The 24495-nt window shown below is 41.5% G+C and overlaps 1 protein-coding gene across 2 annotated transcripts; it reads left to right on the top strand.

Annotated features, from left to right (window-relative positions):
* The first annotated feature begins 17678 nt into the window (after positions 1-17678).
* On the top strand, positions 17679-21763 carry LOC109217257. 2 transcript variants are annotated; one of them, XR_002066612.1, is made up of 3 exons: positions 17679-18114; positions 20124-20282; positions 21460-21763. XR_002066612.1 is itself a non-coding variant. In XM_019381487.1 (2 exons), exon 1 carries the CDS (start codon positions 17844-17846, stop codon positions 18102-18104), a length of 261 nt encoding a protein of 86 aa, XP_019237032.1. In that variant the 5' UTR covers positions 17682-17843; the 3' UTR covers positions 18105-18114; positions 21460-21756. The 2 variants fall into 2 exon arrangements, 1 of the variants encoding a protein (XP_019237032.1); XM_019381487.1 differs by lacking the exon at positions 20124-20282 and having other exon boundaries at positions 17682-18114; positions 21460-21756.
* Positions 21764-24495: the final 2732 nt, after the last annotated feature.

The raw sequence follows: 24495 nt of genomic DNA, 5'->3' as shown, positions 1-24495 counted from the left end.
AAATGCTCATAAATGCAACAACATGAATGTGCAATAAATATAGATTGATGTGACTTAGCATAATAAAATGGGATTTACTTCCCAATAATTGTGAGACTCAAACGATTCCTTCATCTGACAACAACGTGGAATGAATGGAATAATAGAGAGTTCTGGGATCCTTGGATCTTGCAAATATAGAACCGAAAATGTGAGCTTGAACAAGGTAATTAATTAATAAGACAACTTTTGTATATTCTCAGGTCAACTCTTTACATAAAAAGTTCTCTTATCAAGAAGTGAAGATCCTCTTTTGTTCTCTATCTCTTCCTATTTATAAGGGACATTTCCCAAAAACCCTAAAAAGTACAAAGCAAGGAATATCCAATGGAATATTCCTGGTGTCTATATTTGAACTATGCTACTGTTGTCTCCTCATCCCAGCTGCCCGTCTTTGGCATCAACCGTCTTGGGAGAAACCCTTAGTTGTTATACCATGGTCGACCACTTCCTTTTATCTTACTTAAACATTACCACCGATATGCCAAATTTAGACCTATACAGTTAGTCTCTTCGCTTGTTGAGGTCGTGGTCCTGCACGTCCTCGATAAGCGGACCTGATTTGCCTTCATTTCAAAATAATTTGGTCGTTGAATAAGCAGGGTCGACCAAGATGGAGAGAATGTCGCGGCTAGTGGAGTCGTGATTGGTAGGGCTACCATGGGATGACGTCATAGCCACACGCGTCATCATTATGCATCTTCCCGAGACAGTCCTGTCGCTTCGGTTCTGGTGTCATTAACAATCCTTTGCTTCGATTCTCGCGCCACCCAGCCCTATAAATAGATGGGGGTTTCATTTTTCAGAAGTTCTTACCCTCCCTTCTCTTGCATGAACACTATTCTCCTTTGATCTTCTTTGCTAGTGTCTGCTCTTGACTTTGCTTTCACGTTTTCATATCTCCCATTCTTACCTAGTTGTTACCTTCTTTTTCAGGTTTAGTAGTATACCTTTTATTGTCGAAATATCGCAAACCCTTCGTATTCACGATGAAATTTCTGATGCCACTCCGTTATTGGTGGCCCCTCCTTCCGGTGGTGAGGATCTCATGGCTGAAGAGGATGAGAATTTTCCTACCGTGGAGGAGATGGTCCCCAGAAGCCCCTTATTTAGAAACGATTTTCTCAAGGAATCTGCTCCTGCACCTGCTCAGGTGATTTCCGAGACTGGACCATCTCATATAGCTGAGTTTTGGTCTACATATCGCATCCCTTCCCACGTCGAGATAGTGCCGGCTGGTGGCAAACATCGTGGAGGTCCATCGACCTGGATATTGTGCCTTCTATGTCTACACTTTCTTAATTGGATATACACTCCCACTTCTTCCGCTGGCGGAAGAAAACTCGTCCCACGTACGGTTCGGAGGCCGAGCCCCACCCCAGCAGTAATGGTGCGGCTTAGGATTTTGCCAATTTTATAATGTCTACCCCGCACAACTATCTCCGTATTTGTATAAAGGTTTACTGATGCTAACTAAGTATGCGGAATTGGCTGGTTGTGAGGTCGATGTCCGCCACTTATTGCACTTATTTTCACCAAGTTTTTACAGAGGTACTATGATACACCTGCGGCATCGTAGGACTAGAGGGCTGATAGTCGGAATGGACGATAGGACGAATCAGAATTTTGGCACAAGTACTTTTTTTTATCAAAATCGAGCACTTGGTGGTGGACCCGACTGGGTTTCCCGAGTAGTGGAACCATAATCGTAAGTGTTTTTGGCATACGCTTGTTGTCTTCTTTCCGTCCTTTCGTTTTCCGCTAATTTGTGGCTTCTTTGTGTATTCAGCTAAGAGGCGTGCACCCTCCCCTGTCTTCAGTATTGAAGACTGGGTGGCCCGCGTGTTGCCCCACATGGCGGGTATTCATGATTCGGCGGTTTTCTACAAACGCTTTGGACCGAAGGTCCCGTCTAGTAAGTGTTACTTTTGCTTCGGCCTTCTGTTCTTTGCCATTGTTCGTTGATACGACCTCCTTATGATGCCAGGTCAATGGTCTTCCAAAAAGAAAGCTCCAGTGCCGGCGTTTTGCCAGGCTATTACATCAGTAATGATGCAATTTACTTTGGCCGAATCCGTCCGTGAAGGTCGTACTCAAGCTCTATCAACAAGGGATCCCCCCTTCAGAGTGTTGCTGCGCGGGATGAGATCTCCTCCCGGCCTATCTACCATCTTGTAGACGAATCGGCTAATGGAGAGGAGTCGCCGTCGAGGAAGAGGTGAAGAGTGGAACTTGGGAAGGCCGCCCTCACTGGTATTGAACCAAAGAGAATCATTGCTCAAGAAGCGGCGCCTGCACGCGTTCCAGGCACAGGGGCCGTTTTCATGGCAGATGCTATTAAGGAAGAGAGGTCATCTAAGGCCGAGGGGGTACATGAAGGCGGGGAGCCTGTACGGACCGCAGAAGGTGGTGCGTCGGCGGCGGCCGGAGGAGATGGAGCGGTACCTGCGGGGGACGATAGCTCTGGTTCAGACATCAACCTTGATGAGATACGGGCCTTCTTGGATAAGAACACTCGCGTAGAGGTGAGGACAGAGGGTCCTAATAGGCACATAATCATTCCCGTGGGTTATGACTTTTTGGCTAACTCTGAGCGGGCGGTACCGTCCTTTGCCCCCTTGTGCGCGAATTCTGAGAACACAGCGCTGCAGATGATGAGCGATGTAGAGCTATCACTGAGTATCTCTGGCATGGCTTTGCGAGTAAGTGCCCCCCCCCTCTTTTTCTTTTATGTTTAGGATTTGCCTCGCTTGCGTAATCTGCTTGTGCTGACTTCTTTGTTTCGGATGCTAGACTCTTATCATGGGGATCGAGCGTGACCGGCGGGAGGAGAGGAGGACGACCCTTTTTAAGATGGTGACTTCCAAGTACAAAGAGTACCGTACTAAGCACCGAACGCTAGCCGACGTCTTTAACCAAGATAGCGAGTTTCAGCTGTTTTGTGATGGGCTCAAATAGAAAGAGGAGGAGTTGGTGAGGAAAGTTGAGGAGCTGAAGGAGCAAGATGATGAGCTAATGAAAGCCATAGGTCGATGCAGCGAGCTCGAGGCGGCTCTTAAGGCCAAGGACGATGAGCTCGAAGTGAGCAAGGGGGTGATGACTGAGAATGCCGACCTTCAAGCGCGAGTGGCTTCCTTAACTGCTGAGCTTGAGCGGAAGGAAACGGAGGCTATTGCCCTGAAGGGCGAGTTGAGCATCAAGGTCGAGGAATTGACCCGTGCTGAAAAAGATAGAATGGCCGCCCTGTTTGAAGCAGCAGCCTTAGATGACTTCCTCCGTGTTTGTAGGTCTGAGTGGGATAATGAGGTAGAGACGTCAGCGCTCAAGGTGGTGAGGTTGGAAGAGCGGATTCAGGATCTGGAGGCGGAGTTGTCCGAATTGAATGAGCAGGTTGTTGCTTTGAAGGCCGAGGAAGTGCGACGGCAGTCGCAGCCTGCAGTAAGCCCAATATTATTTGCAGATCTTTCAACAGTACAATAAGAGAATTGGGCTCGACGTCGAGCCCAGGGATAAGGACAAAGCAAGAGGCCACAATTGTTTCGAACGGCCAAGAATGCATGCCTCGTACTCCGCCATATTGTTAGTACAATAGAAACGAAGCTGGGCCGTAACAGGGTAGTGATGCCCTGCTTCAGAAATGAGCACAGTCCCTATTCCGACACATTTCATGTTAGCGGCTCCATCAAAGAAAAAAAACCCAGAATGCATGCCTCGTACTCCTCCATGTTGTTTCATCGTGCTCCACCTCATCAATATGCATCACCTCTTCATCAGGAAAGTAAGTCCTTAATGGCTCATACTCTTCATCCACCGGGTTCTCGGCCAAATGATCGGCCAATGCTTGGGCTTTCATCGCAGTTCGAGTCACATAGATGATGTCAAACTCTTTGAGCAAAATCTGCCATTTTGCAAGTCTTCCTGTGGGCATAGGCTTCTGAAAGATATACTTTAGAGGATCCAGGCGAGAAATAAGGTAAGTAGTGTAGGACGACAGATAATGTTTCAACTTTTGTGCCACCCAAGTTAGGGCACAACATGTCCTTTCAAGGGGAGTATACTTAACCTTATAGGATGTGAAATTCTTGCTGAGATAATAGATGGCTTGCTCCTTCCTGCCAGTGATGTCATGTTGACCCAACACACAACCGAATGAATTATCCAGGACTGTCAAATAGAGAATTAAAGGTCTCCCGGGTTCCGGCGGGACCAACACATGTGGGTTTGACAAGTACCCTTGATCTTATCAAATGCCTCCTGGCACTCATCAGTCCATTGACCGCAATATCCTTCTTTAGCAACTTAAAAATGGGCTCACAAGTTGTCGTGAGTTGAGCAATAAACCTGCTGATGTATTTTAAATTCCCGAGCAAACTCATCACCTTAGTCTTATTCCTTGGGGGTGGAAATTCTTGGATAGTTTTGATCTTTGACGGATCCAACTCGATGCCTCGCCGACTGACTATGAACCCCAACAGTTTCCCAGACGGAATACCAAATGCACATTTGCAGGGTTGAGCTTAAGACTGTACCTGCGGAGCCTCTGGAAAACTTTCTCAAGTCTCCGACGTGGTCGGACTGCTTTCTTGACTTGATGATCACATCATCCACATAGACCTCAATTTCCTTGTGTATCATATCATGAAACACGGTAGTCATTGCCCTCATGTAAGTTGCCCCAGCATTTTTCAAACCAAATGGCATTACCCGATAGCAATATGTTCCCTACGGTGTAATGAATGCTGTCTTTTCTGCATCTTCCTCATCCATCAAGATCTGGTGGTACTCCGCATAGCAATCCACAAAAGATCCGATCTCATGCTTGGCACAGTTATCAATCAAAATGTGGATATTCGACAATGGGAAGTTATCCTTTGGACTTGCTTTGTTGAGATCGCGGTAATCAACGCACACCCTGGTCTTACCATCCTTCTTTGGTACTGGCACAACATTAGCTAACCAAGTGGGGTATCGCGTGACTCGAATGACCTTTGCATCCAACTGTTTTGTGATTTTTTCCTTAATCTTCACACTCATGTCAGTCTTAAACTTCCTTAACTTTTGCTTGACGGGAGGGAATGCCGGATCAGTTGGCAATTTGTGAACTACCAAGTCAGTACTCAAACCCGGCATGTCGTCATATGACCATGCAAAAATGTCTTTATATTCAAACAGTGCTTTGATTATTTCTTCCTTGATTTGTGGTTCCAAGTGTACACTTATCTTGGTTTCTCTGATATTATTTGGATCCCCTAAATTGATTGCTTCAATTTCATTCAAATTAGGCTTGGGTTTCTTTTCAAAGTGATTTAGTTCTTTACTAATTTCCTCAAATGCCGCTTCTTCATCATATTTTGTTTCATCATCACAATCTATTTCTTGGATTATTATTTCAGAATTAGATTGGCTTTTATGACTTGGCCGAAGATTCCTCATGCATGTCATGTCATTGAAACCAGCATAAAAAGAACTGTACAAAGAAAGACAAAAATGACACTATCAAGAGTAATGGAAAAGGGAAATTGCATTTCATTGAAAATAAAGGATAGAAGGGTTTGTACATCAAAACAGACGGAAAATAAAAATCTAGATTACAACCCTGGAATAATCCGGATAACAGAAAGGAAAACAAAGCAAACTACCAAAACTCCTTCCGAGTAGGGAGAGGAGTAGCATCCCAATTATTGAGCTTCACTGTTGGCCCAATAAACTGCACGTCCGCTTTGTTGGAACCTTCCCCAATTTCTACCATGTTCACCTCATCAAATAAACTCTGGAACCTTTCAATCAACTCTTCATCAAAGTCAACCACAGGCTTTGGAACTGCTGACATCGAACGCTTCACGGCCCCTGACTTGATGAAGACCTGGAGAGGCGTGGGATAGGCTTAGGGAGCGACCATGCCTTCTTTTTCAACTTCTTAGCATTCTTCACATCATCCCCTGTAGGCCTGAATCCTAGACCAAACGTACCCAAATTTTCAGGTAGAGACACTGGCTGCACGATACCTTGTAAAGATGCGCCCAGACCTTTGCCTAGTACAAAACCATTCTTCAGTATTTCAGATGCCACCATGAAAGATGCGGAGGCTAACTTTGGACCTGGAATACATTCCCCCTCGGGAACCTTCTCAACTTGCACTATTTCGGAAACTTGGTAAACCCAGGGCCCCTTATCATCTTCGGCCTCAATAAACAGGACGGAAGTATCATTGTAAGCACACAAGATCTCATCGCCATGCACGACGATCTCCTGTCTGTCCCACTCGAACTTGACCATCTAGTGCAAAGAAGACGGGACTGCTTTGGCAAAATGTATCCAGGGCCTACCCAACAGCAAATTTTAAGAGACGGCCACATACAGTACCTGGAACTCCATGGTAAATTCAACTTGTGCTATTGTTAGTTCGAGCATGATATCGCCAACAGAATATTTTCCCCCTCCGTCAAAACCTCGGACACATATACTGTTCTTGTGGATCCTTTCAGTATAAGTTTTCAACTTGTGCAGAGTGGAGAGAGGGCAAATGTTTACACTGGAACCATTATCCACCAACACCCTTGTAACCACAGAATCCTCACATTTCACTGTAAGATAGAGAGCTTTGTTGTGTTCGGTACCTTCCAAAGGCAACTCGTCATCCGAGAAGGTGATCTTGTTCGCCTCAAATATCTTGTTTGCAATATTCTCCAAATGGTTCACTGTGATTTTGTCGAGGACATGAGCTTCGTTCAGAATCTTCATCAGGGCCCGGCGGTGCTCATCTGAATGGATCAACAATAATAGCAGGGAAATCTGAGCAGGAGTCTTTCTCAACTGTTCCACGATGGAGTAATCTTGCACCTTCATTTTTCTCAAAAACTCCTTCGCCTCTTCTTCGGTGACCGGTTTCTTCACTAGAACTGGATTGTCTCTGAGTGTTTTAGCTTTCCTTAACTCTTTCGGGGCAAAGCATCTCCCCGAACGAGTTAATCTCTGGGCTTCGTTAACTTCCTCTTTCACTTCCTTCCCCTTATAGGTCACTATCACCCGCTCATAGTTCCACGGGACAGCCTTGGTGTTAGCTACCGGCAGCTGGGTCACAGGTTTGATAATGATAGGGACCGCGCGGGCCCCCTCCACAATTATGACGGGCTTACTTGCTACCCAGGCACAATCACCTTTGGCTTTTCTTGCTTTGCTACAACATCACTTGGGGACCTCTTTTCAACTACCACAGATGGCTTATCATTTGGCATGCTCAACTTGTCTGTCGATCCTTCAGCTATCGAAGAGGTTGCTTTTGTGACAACCGGGTCCTTGACTGACTTACTTTCACTAGACCGGATCATCATGACAGATTGCGAAGGCTTCTTGGGCTCCCCATCCTTGTGCACTATCTCAATCATGTGCGTTTCAGCATGGGCTGGCAATGGGTTCTGATTGATGTTGGGTGCTTCTGGAGTTTGGACCACAATCTGATTTGTGTCGATGAGCTCTTGGATGGCGCTTTTCAAATGCCAACACTTTTTCGTGTCGTGCCCCGGAGCACCAGAACAATATGCACAGCTGAGGGAGTAATCCAGATTCTTTGGAGGAGGGTTTGGTAATTTTGATTCGATTGGTCTCAGCACATCTAACTGTCTCAACCTCTGGAATAGGCTGGCATAAGATTCCCCCAGCGGGGTGAAGGTCTGCTTCCGCTGTTGTCTTTCTTTTCTGTACTCAGGCCTGGGCCGGAAGCCTGGACCGGCAGGGTTTCGGTATGTTTGTGGAGGTGGGTAGGCATTTTGTGGAGCTGGGTAGGTATTCTGTAGAGTTGGGGCACGCCATTGTGGGTAAGAAGGAGGTTGAGCGTATGACTGGGCGTGGTGGACATGGTATTGAGGTGGCTTGACAGAATACTGAGGGTCTGGCGATGGAAAGTAATGTTGAGGTAGATTATATGGGGTTTGGGTGTAGGTTTGAGGATGGGGTCGAGGCTGGGTGTAATGGTGTGGTGTACCCCTCGGACCATGCCACGATCCCGAGACGACCATTGCAACATCTTCTTTCTTCTTCTTTCCTATTACTCCTCCAGTACCATTCTGAATTGCTTGGGTAGTTGCTTTGATAGCTGAGTAGCTCATGATCTTGCTCGATTTGAGCCCTTCTTCTACTGTACCTCCCATCTTTACTACTTCACTGAAAGACTACCTATGGCCGAGATCAGATGACCAAAGTAAGTAGGCTCCAAAGCCTGAAGAAAGTACTCTACCATTTCACTTTCCTCCATCGGAGGGTTGACTCGTGCTGCCTGTTCCCTCCAATGAAAACCGTATTCCCTGAAACTCTCACCGGGCTTCTTCTCTATCTTAGTCAAAGACAAACGATCTGGAACAATTTCTATGTTATATTGGAAATGTCGAGCGAATGCTTGGGCCAAATCATCCCAGGTATACCATCTGCTGTGATCCTGACGAGTGTACCACTCCAATGCCGCGCCACTCAGACTCTGGCTAAAATATGCCATTAACAGTTCATCTTTCCCACCGGCTCCTCTCATTTTGCTGCAAAATCCCCTTAAGTGGGCCACAGGATCTCCGTGCCCGTCATACAAGTCAAATTTGGGCATTTTGAACCCAACAGGTAACTGGACGTCAGGAAACAAACACAGATCTTTGTAGGCTACACTCACTTGGCCTCCCAACCCCTGCATATTTCTGAGCGACTGTTCCAGGCTTCTCACCTTCCTAAACATCTCCTCCTGTTCCGGGTTTTTGGGTGGTTTCTCAGTCTCAACAGGAAGGTCAAAATGAGGAGTGTAGGAGTAGTGATCCGGGACTTTGAAGGTGGGCTCCGGGGCGTAGTATTGGTTATCTTGGGCTTGGAGTGCCGGGCGTCGACTGGAAGAGTCGGTGGAGGGGTAGGCTGGTGGAGGTGCGTACGAAGACAGGGGTAGCCGGTGGAGGAGGGTATGCGGTTGATTTGGCTAGTGGAGCTTGGATAGTTCGGGAAGAAGAGCCCGGATAGTGGTGATAGGGGTTGAAGCTTGGGGCATGTTGTGGTGATAGATCAATAACGGGGGGTTCTTGAGATTGAGCTAGTGGTGGGATGAAAGTAGGTGGAGGATGCCTTTTCATCCATGCCTGGTACATCTCAGCCATCTGGTGTTTCAGCTTATGTAACTCTTCTTTCAAACCGGGCTCAGACTCCTCTACCTCCCTTGGCGGGTCAATAACACTCGAGTCCAATTCTTTGCCAGCCATGTTTGCCTTGTGCTTAGATCTGGTATTATGCGGGTGACTTGCCAGAATGCCAAACAAACTATCACCTTCCTGTACTTGATGACAACAAGCAAACTTGTTAGCGATTAAGAACTTAATAGATAGGCAATCGCACATTGGGAATGCAATGCACCTAAACAGGGAAATGTTTTCTATTATGTATTTGAATGGTTGCATGCTTCATCCCGGTTTTAAGGAACTTTTCATATTTGGGCTTTCTTTTCATTTTCATTCCTGCCTTTTTAGTCACTATCAGTTCTCTCACTTGGTTCTCATTGCACCACTCTTATTTTACATTTCTCTCTTGTTTCTTGTTTTGCCACTCTTTTCTTTTTACTCGGTTCCTTCTCTCTTTTGATTTTCTTCATTTTATGGTTATGATCGAATCCTATGGGGATTGCCTACGTATCATGACGCCGCATGAATCAGATCATTACGTAGTTCAGAGACAAATGCGAAATAAAAGAAAAATATTTTTTTTGGGTTTTCAAATTTTCATAAAAACATTCTAATTTTCCTCTATTACAACGACTCCGTCCTACAGACTTAAACATAAAAAACTAACAGACTCTAAAAGAAATTGCGATACAGACTCGAAAGTGGACTAGCAGACTCCAAAAAAAATTGAAAATACAAACTCGAAAGTAGACCAACAGACTCCAAAAGAAACTAAAAATACAGACTCGAAAGTAGACCAACAGACCCCAAAAGAAACTGAAAATACAGACTTGAATAAAATCAGAAATACATAAGTGCCTCTACTTCTGCTCCAGGGGCCCGCGGGACATCAGTCGGTCTCGTCGCGGGCCTACGTGCAAGATCTCCTTGGAGGCGATCCAGGTCGTCTATTACCTGGCGAACAAAAGTCATCACTACGGCGAAGAAAGTGGATCTAGTCATATCCTCGCATTAGTTGCACTTTATCACAATATAATCAGCAATTCCTCTAATCCTTTCTCTAATGATGCCTTTCTCTTGGAGCAGGTGTCCGATTTGTTGAGATCTAGCTTCCAGAACTTGGGTGTCATTATGGCTTTGCTCCTGCAACTGTTGCATGTCCTCTTCCAGTCGAGACATCAATGCATAACAATGTTACCTCTCTACCTTGAAGTTCTTTGTCTGTTTAGCCATTTTATTCTCGAGGGTAGTTAGCTTCTTCTTTAGATTTGCGACCTCTCTATCATATTTCCCTTTTAACTGCTGAACAAAACATGCCCGTCCTTCTGCGTTCTTTGCCAATTTGGCCCGGGCTTTTGCCAGTTCCTTTTCGGCTTCTTCCAAATCGGCCCCATAATCGCACGCATTCCGCCGAAGACAGTTTATAAGTTTTTCATCTGCTGCGCTTCTGACCGGGTTTTCACCAGCTATCTTCATCCTTTGAATCTAGGCTCAGAGGGCTTCGTTTTCTCGGGCCAACTTCTTCTTCTCACCTTCGTTCGTAGTGGTTTTCACACTATTATCAAATTTTAAGATCTCTGATTTGCCCTTCTAATTTGCTTATCGTAACCCTGTAGCTTTTCTCTTTTGCTAACCGATCTCATTGTTCTTGTGATCCATCAGTAAACTATTGTACGTGGGGCCTTTTGGCGGGCCGTTCAGGCTCTCGATGGACTTGAACCCTTTTACCATACCAAGCCGTGTAACTAGGCTCTACCTCACCTTTGGACAAATCCCGTACTCAAGTCTGTGGCTCCAGAAACCTACACTAATGCCAAATCTGGCAAACTTTTTCTTCCGGGAATGCAGCTTTTAGACCTAGTTCAATGACTTGTCGACTCAAATCTTCATCATGAGGGACAGTTTGGTACCTGCCCAGCTGGCGTAGAACCCTGTGTGGAGCATACGGTTGAATACTCCGAAGACCCATTAATAAAAGATAACACACTCCGGCCGACATATAGATAACTTCGTTGACCGGGAGCCAACTGAATGTCCACTCAATTTTGCTAATAGTCAGAGAACTCAAATATGCGAACCATGCCTCTGTACCCTCGGGAAACTCATGACCATCCACCCGGTTTCCGTGCTCTTCAATGCAGCTAAGACCAGTCAGACCATACTTCATGTACCCCGGACGATGGCAAAGGTGTTCTTTCATCCAGAGTTGTAAAAGCATGTTGCAACCCTCAAAAAATTTTCCCCTTGCTCGACAAACAGTTAGTGCTCGATAAATTTCTGCTAGGATTGGTACAATAGTGCCATCGGCCCTTTTGATCATGAAGTCAGCTACTCTTGCGAGCCCCAACTCTATGTGTCCATCACTCCTTGGGCAGACTAAAGTGCCTAAGAATGCCATAATGAAGGCCAATCCTCGGCGTGCCTCCCATTTGCCTTTATTTCCACGATGACTTAAACCGGTATTCGGAGCCTCAAAACCGTGGGGGTCCCCATAACGGCGGTATAAGAAGTGGAATGTGCAGAATCCTTCAGCCAAGTTCCCATCTTTGACTTCTCGGCTAATACTCAGGAGGTCCAAAAACTTGTGAGGGGTTACAGCTCTTGGTGCCACTGGATATCGGCACCTGAGATTTCCGCTAACACCAGCATATCCTGCTATCTCCTCAAGTGTAGGGGTCAACTCAAAATCAGAGAAATGGAATACATTGTGGGCTGGGCCCCAAAATGGTATTAATGCTTCAATTATATCAATCCTTGGTTTAATCTTCAACAAACCGGTGAGCCTGCCTAAAACCTTTATCGCATCACCCCTGCTGACTTCCCCCAGATCATTCCACCACAGATGGAGTCCTATCGGGATTGTCTCTACAATTTTGAAAGGTTCATTTTCAATAGTGATCATCCTGCACATTTATTTAAAGTGATCGATTTAAAAAAACATGATTTATTTTGATCCCAAAGAAGGTTATTATTTTTTGCAAAATTGCAACTAAAACAACTTGCTCAAAACGAAACAACTTTTGCAAATACGGCCCTTCAGCACTTCAAGAAGGAAGATTTTAGGGTTGTGTTCGCTAATTGGCCAAAAAATTTGAAAAAAAAGACCATAGGTGGCTATTCTTGCGAAAACAGCTTTACGGCGCCCTGTCGGGACATTTCCGGCTATTTCGACAAAGACGACACCGCCTAACCTTATTTGTGACACACACAAAAAAAACATTTCATGTTTTTTGGTTATTTTTTGCAAAAACGGGGCTGGACCCGATGAGGGTTGCCTACGTATCCCACGTCCGGTGAGAATCAAACCCGCATAGTTCGGTCAGTTTTGACACAACAGAAAAATATAAACACTTTGAAATAGCTTTTCCCTTTTATTTTGTTGTTTTTTTTTTTCAAAAATTTTGGCAGAGTTTCGGGATGTTTTAGACATCAGGTTTTTCAAAGGCGGGTAATTTCCTCTCTCCTACCTCGATTTGATTTTTTTCAATTTTCTTTCCCATTCTAGAAACCGGTCAACATGCAATCCGAATCAAATAAATGTACAAGTAGCATGTAGAATGCATCAGGATGGTCTTTTATTTCGGGTACACCTGTCCTAGACGAACCCAACCCCTGTGTTGAGTCCCCTAAGTCAAATGCACGTGATGCAAACAAGCGTTCCTACTTGGGATCCGGTATGAGGTTATGTTATTCTAGGTTTAAACCAGGGGTATTGTTCTAGACCTGGCTTACCCGAGCGGACAGCTCGAGCCGAGGGGGGGCAGCGTACAGGGAATACAGAAGCTTAACCGGCTTTGCAACTTGTCCGAAACTCATTCTAAAATTAGGATATGACTCTTACAGAAGAGAAGTCACACGAAGTGCACACTTCCCAGATGATTTAGAAGACTCAGAGAGAAGAGGGTTTCGTAACAGTTTATATACAATTCAAGCAATATCAAAGCGGTAAAAAGCAACATTTAGCACATTAGGCTCAAACACGTAAAAATCAGATAACAAATAAAAGCCAACTATAACAGATATTCTAAGCTCAAATTTTGAACCCTGAACCAGAAGTTCTGGGTCCTTGTCCACCAGAGCTGTCACACCTTCTTTTTCTACCCCGGAAGGGGTATAGGGGAGTTTTTCCAATTAAAGTGACAATCGAAACGGGATTATTTTTTAAATTCAGAGTCTCCACTTGGGATAATTTATGGTGTCCCAAGTCACCGGTTTAAAATTCCAAATCGAGAATGTTTGACTCTGTTTCGGTCCGCGAAATACAGAAATCCGGGTAAGGAATTCTGTTAATCCGGGAGAAGGTGTTAGGCATTCCTGGGTTCCGTGGTTTTAACACGGTCGCTCAACTATTATTATTGGCCTAATTATCTGATTAATTACATATTTTATACCTATTGTGCATTAATTATTCCTTTTAACCGCTTTTAGTATTTTTTAGGAAAATTCAGGGTCGTCATACACTTGTTTGTTTTTTATAACACATCGTAAACCACGCTACATGAAATGCACCTGCGGTTCACGACATGTTTTATTTATTTAACAATATTGGAACTTGAAGTCAGGTCACATGAAATGTACACACGAATTTTAGAAATTAAGTATCACAACTACGTCACGGGAACCGTACCCGTAGCTATGACAATTATTTCATTAACGCGCCTAAAGCAAAACTACGAGAGTTCAAGGCATGTCTCTACATTAATAAAGATATTGATGTGAGGGCCATAGACTAGGTGATTAGCTGGCACACCTCAATTTACTTTTTAAGAATTACACTTAATTAAAGCAGTCCAAGGATGTTCTTATTTTTTTTAGAAAATGATTTGAGCTTAATAAGCAACTATTAGTTGTAAAAAACGTTTGGGGTGCATGTACTGGGTCTCTAATTATTTGGGGAAAAACAGGCCAATTTCAGGCCCAAGCTATTGTAAACAAAACGTCCAAAATAAATGGGGACTAATGGGGGTTGGGCTTAAAACCAAACCCAAAAGCAAAATCCCAAAAATGGATCCCAGACCCCGTCAGGTATGGTCTCGCCTGCATCGTATCATTTGGGCTGATATAAGGCCCAAAATGAAAGCTCTGAATATACCAAGTCCCTTTAACATATTTATTACTCATATTGCTGCAACCAGCAACATACAACACTAGATTCTAAAAGATTATCATGCTGAATCTGTGTATGAAATATTTACACTAGCTAAATCAAATAAATTAAACACCATGACATACTATGCTTAAAAATTGGAGTTTCAACCAATTTCAATAAAAAAAAAGCAAAAAGTTACTGAAACTAAAATCCTGGCTGCAAACATGGTTAATCAATTAATTATGAACCATTATTATACAAAATACTCCTAAAATCCAGCAAACTCTTAATAAAGAATAAATGCTATTACAACTTTTAAACAATCTCGAGACTACCAGGCAGCACATGGAACAATCAAACTATGCTTGAAAATTCATACAAATAGCTACTAACAACCTAAAATGTCCAGATTTCAGAATATTTACACAAAACATAATGCCAACCAAATAAATTACAACTAACATTCATATGAGAACTATAACATTAACATTCACTTATTATAAAAAAAAAAAAAAAGTAAAACATGTTGTACATCTTCATTTGCCTGTCAGCAGTTCATGAGTGTACCTGGATACCAAAGGCAAAACAAAAATGTGAGGATCTCAGCTAAAAGCAGAAGCGTGAGCAAAGCAGCAAATCAACATCAATATTCAGCTTCTTTAAACCCAGAAAACCAGAAATCCCATGAAATCCGAATCTCTGATTTTAGGAGTGAAAGAAGGGTTCTATATATAGCCCTTGAGGAGTGTTATGTGCTGAAGAGAATAATGGAATTATTCCTTCAGCCACAAGGCATCCTTTTTAACAGAAATGGGACAGCTGGCCATTTCTAATTGACTTCAGCAGTTTGTACTGCCAAATAGAGCTAGCTGCCCATGTTCTAGAAGTCTCTAATTACCTTATCTGAATTTCCTATTAATCCAACCCTCAAACGACCCCTTAAGTTACTGCTTTCATTCTTTTACCCCTCACAAATTTCAATTAAGGCTGAAATAGTTGAAACAAAACCATTGAATAAAATAAAAACTGACCTAAGCTAATTAAGCAATTAGGCATACACTAATTAAACTAAACTATTTAAGAGTTTACTAATCAGGCATGAATCAAACCAAGTCAATGAACCCTAGAAAAACTGATTAAAATTAACTAATGTTATGACTGATACCCATTGGCTGATTAATCAAAGAGAGATTCTAAATAAACAAAAAATTGAATAAATTGAACAAACCAAAACACGGCAAACCAACAATTACCCTAAAAGAAACCTAACTGAATTACTGCCTTATTAAAGGAATTGATTCAATTCTTTTAAACACCTAAATTAACTAATAATTAATGACTAACCATTGAACTAATTAACCACAGAGCAATGTCAAAATTTAAGAAAAATAAAATAGAAATAAAAAAATAAGATGGAATAACAACAAATAGCGGACAACACTAGGAAGAAGGAGATTAAACCTAAAATGAAGACAAGAAATGTACCTATTGAGAAAACAAAAAGGAATCCGATGCAAATTTGGCTCGACTTCGAAATAATTCGGAATTGACCCCAAATGATTGTTCTTGTCAAGAACAATCCATTTGGGGTGAGTTTCGAACTACACGAACATAAAGGATTGCATAAAACCGGAACATGCAAGAACAGATTTTCTTTTTGAATCTCAGATCTGAAATTGGAGGAGTTCGATGGGGATTTAAGGGAAACCATTGAAGGATTTGGAAAGGAGGGGAGATGAGGATTGCATGGTTAAATTTTGGGGTGGTTTGGAGCACCGAAACCGCCGTGAGGCGATTTCTGGTGGGTGGTCAACGGCGGAGGCAGCGGATAAATTTAGGGCGGCTGGTCTCTAGGGTTTGGGTTAGAGAGAAGGAAACGAGGAAATGGGGGGTCTGAAAGGGTATGGGGGTGTCGTTAGGACATTTTTATAGGGGTGAGTAGGTTAGTTCCGAGCCGCTGGATCTCAATGATCCAACAGTTGTGATGACAGGGAACAGAAACGAGGTCGTTTGGTTTAGGGTGGGGCTGGACTGGTTTGAAGGGATTGGGCTGAGTCGGACCGGGTAAGGGATTGGGAGATTGGGCTGGTGGTGGTAATTGGGTCAATTTGAACTCTGGCCCAATTTTAAGGCCAAATTAAAACCCTCTTCAAATTCTTTTCTCTTTTTGTTTTCTTTTTCTTTCTCTAATTAATTAAAAACCTAAATTAAATTTCTAAATTAATTTAAAATGTAAATTAAGCTAATTATCTAACTATAATATTTATAAAAACCAGTTGACCCTAGATTAAAAGAGAAAAATTACTAATCTAAAATTAAAAGCTAAAAATGTAAAAGTGACCAATTCTTTTGTGATTTTTATCTTAATAAAACAACTAATTCACTGATTAATCCTAAAATATGAAAACAAAATCTCAATGCAATGCATGATATTTTTGGTATTTTTTCATGATTTTAATAAAAGTAAACATGCACAGAAATGCAAACAATTAACAAAAAAATCCTATAAAATTGCAAACAATTGGAAAAAATCTATAATTTGTAGGAGTATTTCACATAGGGCAAAAATCACGTGCTCACAATTACCCTCGGATTCAAGCCTAAGAACTTCTAAACTTCCAAATTCCGCGAACAACGCCGAAACCTACAAATCACCTCCGATGACCTGAAATTTTGCACACACGTCACAATTGATACTACGAACGTTACTCCAACTTTCGAAATTCTATTCCGATCCCGATATCCAATTTTCCCCTGCCGACCAAAGTCGCCAAAATTCCAACTTTCGCCAATTCAAGCCTAATTCTACCACGGACCTCCAAATCACATTCCGGGTGCGCTCCCATGTTCAAAATCACCTAATGGAGCTAACGGAACCATCAAAATTCCAATTCGAGGTCGTTTACTCATAAGTCATCATCCGATTGACTTTTCCGACTTAAGCTTCTAATTAGGAGACAAAGTATCTCATTCCACTCCGAAACCACTCCGGGACCCAAACCAACTAACACGATACGATAAAATATAGCTGAAGAACACAAAAGGAAGCAGAAATGGGTGAAACGGGGCTATAACTTACGAAACGACCGGCCGGGTCGTTACACCTCGTTGAGCAATTCCATATGATGTGGATGCTTCCTTGGCCATTAGTGCCTTGTGGGATGGGATGCGAGCTCTCTTGTCCATGGCTGGCACATGTTAGCTAACATGCACCGAGAGAGAAAAGCAAACCATCCGACAATTATATTATCCAAAAAAATATCTTGGTGAATGTTTCTACTTACAAATCTAGGGGGTTATATGATTTTCACAAACTTTAAGCGTGTAATTGGCAAAAGGAAATAAATTGGGGGATGCTTATGCATTCTCCCTTTTAACTTTATTGTTAGATCGCCGAATAACATAGAATTCGAGGGTCTTGTACGCACTTGACCGAAACTGTTAGTGAGGATTTTTCGCAATACTTGATCCAAAGTACTGAAGTAGTCCAAACTGAGGGAAAGTAGTTCATACGGGAAAATCTTCATTTCTAGGGTTAGGGTTTCAGATCTGAGCAAAATCATTGGGGAAAGGATATGGCGATGAGAAACTTTTACAACGAGATCAAGGGCATGAGAGTGAAGGAGGTGGGGACTTACCTCAAGCCGATGTTCTCCGTGGGTTACGCGAAGAGTGCTGTGAAGAGGGGATTGGATAATTACCATGCCAAGTACATCCAAACCAGCTCCGTTGATCCCGTCTACCACGTCTGCTTCGGAGGCATGGCTTTCTCCTACCTCGTCGCCCTCCCCGAAGAGCGTCGCCACCTTGAACACAAGCAACACGCCAAACATTGATTCTCCCGAGGTATCTTTTTACTAAACTTGAATTTAGCTATTAAATTGGCATTGAAATAGCGCCTTTACACAATTTTCATTGAAATCCTGGGGTCAAATCTAGTGATATTTATGTTATATACATAGATAGGTCTGGCTTACTGGCTATACTGTTTGCTATCTAAGATATATATTAAAATGGATCAGCGGGTGAATTTAGAAGCTAAGGCTCCCGGCAATCTGTATCATGTGGGAAGCATATTCTTCACTTCACACTGATTGGCGCATTGCATCACTTCACATTTAGCCATCAGTCATCACAGTTTTTTTAATCTTCGCTGGGACATCAAACCATTTCTACATGTTCTCTTAGGATCCTGAGAACTAGGGATATCTCATTCACGTTGTCCATTTGTGAGAGAGGAGATAGCTTGAGCAGATTTTGATTTTTATACTTCAAATTTGCTCAACTTGTGTGCCGTTAATGCTAGTTTGTTTCCTCTATTGTTTTCTTTGGAGGGTTGGTAAGGTGAGGTTGATGAAAAAGAACATATAATAATACCTTGGTGGTTGGAGTGTCAACATTATTCTGTTGAAGATGCTATAATATTTGTGGGCCGCAGTCTAAGGATATGTTTGATATGTTTTGCGGAGCACTTGGTTCCCCTTAGAGTCAGTATTTGAAGGAGGATTGATTGTGGATTCTGAAAGAAAACAGTTTGTAGCCTGCAGGAATATGGTCCATCCAATGATCAGCAGAACTGTGTCTTTCTCTAAGCCCCAATCGTAGTTGTGGTTAGATCTTGGAACTTAGAGTCACAAGGATATGGATTATACTTTGATTTGAATTTGTTATGACTTTGTCCTAATTCTTTTATTTTCTCGTGCTCTCTCCTTCCTCCTAGTCTCCTAGACTCTAGTTCCATCCTCCTGCGTACCTAGTTTTAAAATGTGATGTCTTCTTCTCTTCATTTAATTTTTTGTTTTCCTCCCATGGTGGAAATCAAATCTAGTTTCTTTGTTTGCACGTGGGTGCATTCTCCCTCAACTCTTCATCTATTTGTTGTAAAATGTGTCATCTTTCTTTTCGCTGCATTTTTCCCTCCTTAAGTCATCTACTTTATTGTAACTTGTATCGTCTGCAAATTCTATATGTACGTGCATCATGTTTTACAGTGGTTTACCACTGTGCAGGGCACAAAGGAAAGCCTTTTGTTCTAAGGTAATCGTGTGACACTGTATTTATTTAGGGGCGTCATTTCTTTACAGTGATTTACCACTGTGCAGAACTCAAAGGAGAAAGCCTTTTGTTCTAAGGCAATCATGCGACCTTAAGAAACAGTAGGAGGAGAGAAATAAATGAATACTGCAATTTTTTAATTCTAAAAAATAAATCAGTACTGCATTCTCTCTCTCTCTCTCTCTGTGTGTGTGTGTGTGTGTGTGCGCGCGTGTGTCTAGGTTTATCATTTGATAAGTTTTGTAATTCATCTCGTCATAGAGGGAAGAGAACAGGCTAAAAGAATTTGCAACCACCCTTTGTTATCGGCTCGTCCTAGTGAGTGAGAGAACAAGCTAAGAAAAGGATAACCAATTAGCTTGTTTGGGCACATACTGAGTTGCAACTACCCTTGGGCTAATGACCATATGCAAGATAATAATGTTTCTAAGAATCTCTTCATTTGTATCCATTATTCGGGCAATGGTGATAGAAAATTGTTGTGCTTGGCTTAATGATTTATCAATCATGAGCTGCAATTGACATAAGATAGTTGCTGAGTTGCTACTACCCTTGGGGTAATGACCATATGCGAGATAATAATGTTTCTAATAATTTCTTCATCTATATCCATTATTAGGGCCATGGTGATAGACAATTGTTGTGCATGACTTAATGATTTATTAACTCATGAACTGCATTTTGACGTAAGATAGTTCCTAAATTGTCTCCATTTTTGCCTCGCTATGACTTAATGATTTATTCGTGCACTAAGCTAGCAACTTTTATACATGACTTTCTTTTCTTATTTATCCTTGCAGGCTATACTTTTTTATTTTATTTTATAATGAAGAATATATTCTTCACAGTAGCATCAGGATGATTTACAAGTTACCAAAATGTTAAGAGTCCCCCAAACATCTTTTCAGCTTACCGAGGACATGTCCATTGACAGGAGGGTGTGGAGGTCGAGGATTAGGGTAATAGATTAGCAAGTAGTCTCAGTGTATTTCTTTTCCAAACCTGTAATTCTTTTCCATAGCTGTAGTACTAGTGTTATCCTCGTATTCCCTATTCTTATATCTCTATTATTACCTGATGTTTCTTTTGCTTCGGTTATATTATTTTCTGGATGTTGTTATTGCTTCTCTTTCCCTAGTTCTTTGTCCTAACTGCTGTGATTTTGCTTTCATTGAGCCGAAGGCCTACCGGAAACAACCCCTCTACCTTCACAAGGTAGTGTCAAGGTCTGCGTACATGCTAACCTCCCCAAACCCCATTTGTAGGAATACACTGGATATGTTGTTGTTGTTGTTGTTTACAGTCCTGTGATTACACCCAAAAAAAAGAAGATTCAACTGACATCTAGTTTTTAGTACTGGGTTTGAAGCTGAAGTCTCCCAAAGCATCTGGTGTTCATTTTCTTTCTTAGTGTCCAAAAAATGCAGTAAAGTACTGCTTGCCATCTCTCCTTTTTTCCCCTTTCCTTTTCCAAGTTCCATGCTCTCCGGCTTACAAAAGCTTCACGGCATTGTCCATGTTGTAGAAAAGATATTGAGGAACTTACATCTTATACTTCTGGCCACAGCACAATGTAGGAACAAGTGTTTTACAACCTCTACATTTGAGTTTCATAGGCAGCATTTGCTGCAAAGTTTGAACCCTCTTTTCATCAGATTTCGAGTTAGGCAAGGCTTTTACATCACTGTCCAGCTGTAGCATGCCACTTTAAACCTTGCTAATTAGTCCATCAGCGGCTAAGCTTATACTCTCAGTTTGTGTCATGTTATTCTTTAATGTGAGTAAACACTGGTTAACGAAATTTACGCAACTACTCAGTGGAAAGAGTATTTTCAACCTTGGAGTTATTGTATTGACTTGTTTACTTATTAATATATTTCTTACGCTCATACTTCTAAGTAAATTTCAATCTTGTAGACATTGGGTACTCATGTATGGTATATCTCCTCAGAAGCTGAACTACTATTGCAATTTTCTTATGGAAGTTTTACTAAAAGTCTTGTTGAATGAGAAAGTGCTTTGCAACTGTAAATACCTCTGAAGTACACCCATTGGTTGAATGTGTTTTAGAGTAGCGTTCTATATTTTGCCAAGGGTTGTATGTTAAAGCTCATCCATTTTTGCCTTTCTTGACAGGTCTCTTGGGAGTCGAAGTTAGATGGTTCAGCGAAGGACTAGCATTGGTGTTTGTCGGCTGCTTTCTGTTTCCTTTTCCTAATGTGTGCAAAATTTGGTTCATTTAGATTGATGAAAATAAAATTTGTCGTACTACAAGTTCCTAACGTGTATGCGTTTATACTTAGTATTGTCATGCCTGGAATAGGCAAAACTGGTTTTGGGTTGTGTTGCGCCCGTTTTAAGGACTGGATGTAAAGATTTTTGCTGCGTCCCAATATCTACAGCATGTTATCTGATAATCTCATTATGTTGTTACCTTGCTTACGTTACTCTTGAAAATCATTTGTAGTGCGTACTGGCAAGTTCTGGGAACACATGCCTCTGGCCAAGTATGGGAGACCTGGCTATATCTGTTATACTATTAATCATGGCCAGGCCTCATTGTAGTATGGAGACAATAACTACAGAGGTACAAGTAATTGAAAGCTGGACGTGAGAAATAGGTCAAGTGTGGCATTCTTATTGGATGCTCCTAAGCCCCAAGTATTATCTCTTGGTGTACAAGTGGCACGTTACTGACACTTAAAATCGCCCTTTAATCAAATATTTGTTCGTGACCGATGGTGTTTGAAACATGAAACTGATATGGTTTGTCAAATAGAAATAAACTATTCGGAGAGTCAAGTTAATATCAAATTTGGGCATATGCTGAGACCTTGGGGTGGATAAAATAGATGTTGGAGTTTGTGGAGTGATCAAGGAGGGGCAAAGATCGTTTCTTTTGTTTAACAGTAAAAGGTATGAGGCAACACACGTAAAAAGGGTTTTATGCCTTTTATGTCTACCTCATCAATTTGAGCGAAAATGGAAAAATGAAGTCTTCAATTTTGAACAGTTTTGAATTCAAAATTGAATATAGAGGATGAAATAGATCTCCCTTACTTTGCGTCGAAGCCTTACCAAATGATTACAAGTGAAGTATCACGTTTTGCTTGTGTCAAACAAACTAACGATTTTCTCTTTAATTTCTCTTTATTCCTAAGAACGAATCTAATATCGTGCGAGTATGTCGGCGTATGAGATCCTACCAAGATATCCAAGTGAAAATGAATTTGAGCAATTTAATCAAATATCAAAATAATTAATGTTATTAATCCTTATATTCATCTGTTTTGATCTTTAAACTACTGTATTTGGAATGTCATATTCAATTGAAACTCGAGCTAATAGATTGGATTTGTGTTTTTGACATATACATTTTTGTTTGGTTCCTATTTGGGTGGACGAGCTGTTTTCGTCCGCTGTTCACAGTTTCTCTCTTTTATTTTAAATTTTATTGTCTTTTTGGTAATTTTGCCATGGTTAGTCTGCGAATGTCATCCCTTCCCGAGCCGAGGGTCTATTGGAAACAACCTCTCTCTACCTGCATTAGGTAAGGGTAAGATCTGTGTACAGACTATCCTCCCAAACCTCACATGTTGGGATCAAACTGGGTTTGTTATTGTTGTTAGTATGCGAATGTCATCATTATTATGCTATGGCAAAATTTTAACTCACGAGAAAAGTTAACGTGGCACAGAATATTATTTCTTTTAACCTCTGAACATAAAGTGTATAGTCCTTTGCAATCATTTGTGGGTCACGTTCATCACGCTCAAATTTAAATGGTAATGTACCTTCGCTTATGTCATGTTAATTGTAATTATCATATTCATGATATCTTGTCTTCTAAACCATTTTAAGAATTTTTTTTAAAGTGGCTAGTGTTGCTAGAACTAAATGTCAGTAATGTTTATTTGCGTTTTAAACTCATGTTATGTTTTTAATTCATCGACGTGATTTTGTTTTAAATAACTTTACAATGTTATTTGTATGGGTCAAAATTTATCTTTAGAATATCTAAGCAAAGATAGTATTAGGGGAAAAGTTCCTAAGTCGTCGCTTGTCGAAACGGCCCAAAGAGTCAACAAGAGCCGAAGTCGAAGAGCCAACAGGGCCGAAGTCGAGGTATCAGCAAGGGTCGAGGTCGAGGTCGAGTACCCTTGATAAAATTATAACGACTAGTTTCAAGATAGGATATTAAAGAGAATATTGTTAGTATACTGTATTTGTAAAATAATTCTGGAAATATAAATGAGTATAAACAGAAATGAACATAAACAGAAATGACATAAAACCAATTCGAGCCCACTGAATTCACAGTGTTTCCTTAAGGAATTTAATCCCCTCCTAGTACCCAAGGTTATGGATTATTTCCTCCCAGGATAGAACGAATTACACACTGGTGTAGTGGTACTTCAAACCCCAGTGTTTCAGCGAACACAAAGTTCGGTAGCAAATCACACTTACTTTTTGCTTTGTTTGATGACTCAGAAAATCGTAGTGAAATTCTGAGCAGAATAGTGTTGTATTTATAGCCAAAGTTAGGCTGAAATCTGAAGAGGTGCAACTCTTCAGAATGGCTGTTTATGCAAAACGCCCACAGCATAAATGTCATTACATAAATGGTCATTTACTCAATAATAAAGAGGGAAAATAAAGAGGGAAAATTGAAGAGGGTAGTTACTTTTCTGTTACCAAAACAGAAAAACGGATTGGATTTAATATTAATATTTAATATTAATATTTTGTTATTAAAACAAATATTTAATAACATTTCTGTTAATATTTTACTATTAACAAATAAATTTGGTCCAAAAAGTTAATCAATCAATCGATCATTTGATCAAATCCAAATCTGAATCCGAATCCGAATCCGAAGCCGAAGCCGAAGCCGAAGCCGAAGCCGAAGCCAAAGCCGTAGCCGTAGCCGAAGCCGAAGCCGAGCCGAGTGAGCGACGACGACGACGACGCGAGGCTTGCCTTCTTCTCAACTCTTTAAGAGCTAGAAGAAGAGCAATTGCTTATATACCCATAAAAAACCTCTTCCTCTTCCAATATGGGACAATGCCCATTTGCCAAGGGGGGGGGAACTTAAAATTTCACTCAAAAATTTTATTTCCCTCCATTTCCCATTAACCCTCTTTTAAGTATTTAATATATTAATTAAACACA

This window comes from Nicotiana attenuata, unplaced genomic scaffold, assembly GCF_001879085.1.
Source record: "Nicotiana attenuata strain UT unplaced genomic scaffold, NIATTr2, whole genome shotgun sequence".
NCBI classification, from domain to species: domain Eukaryota; kingdom Viridiplantae; phylum Streptophyta; class Magnoliopsida; order Solanales; family Solanaceae; genus Nicotiana; species Nicotiana attenuata.
The sequence above is the reverse complement of the archived record's forward strand: the minus strand, read 5'-3'. Positions and strand labels throughout refer to the sequence as shown.

Excerpts from the sequence above, each read along its gene's own strand:
- LOC109217257 (XM_019381487.1), top strand. The coding sequence starts at position 17,844 with ATGGCGATGAGAAACTTTTACAACGAGATCAAGGGCATGAGAGTGAAG.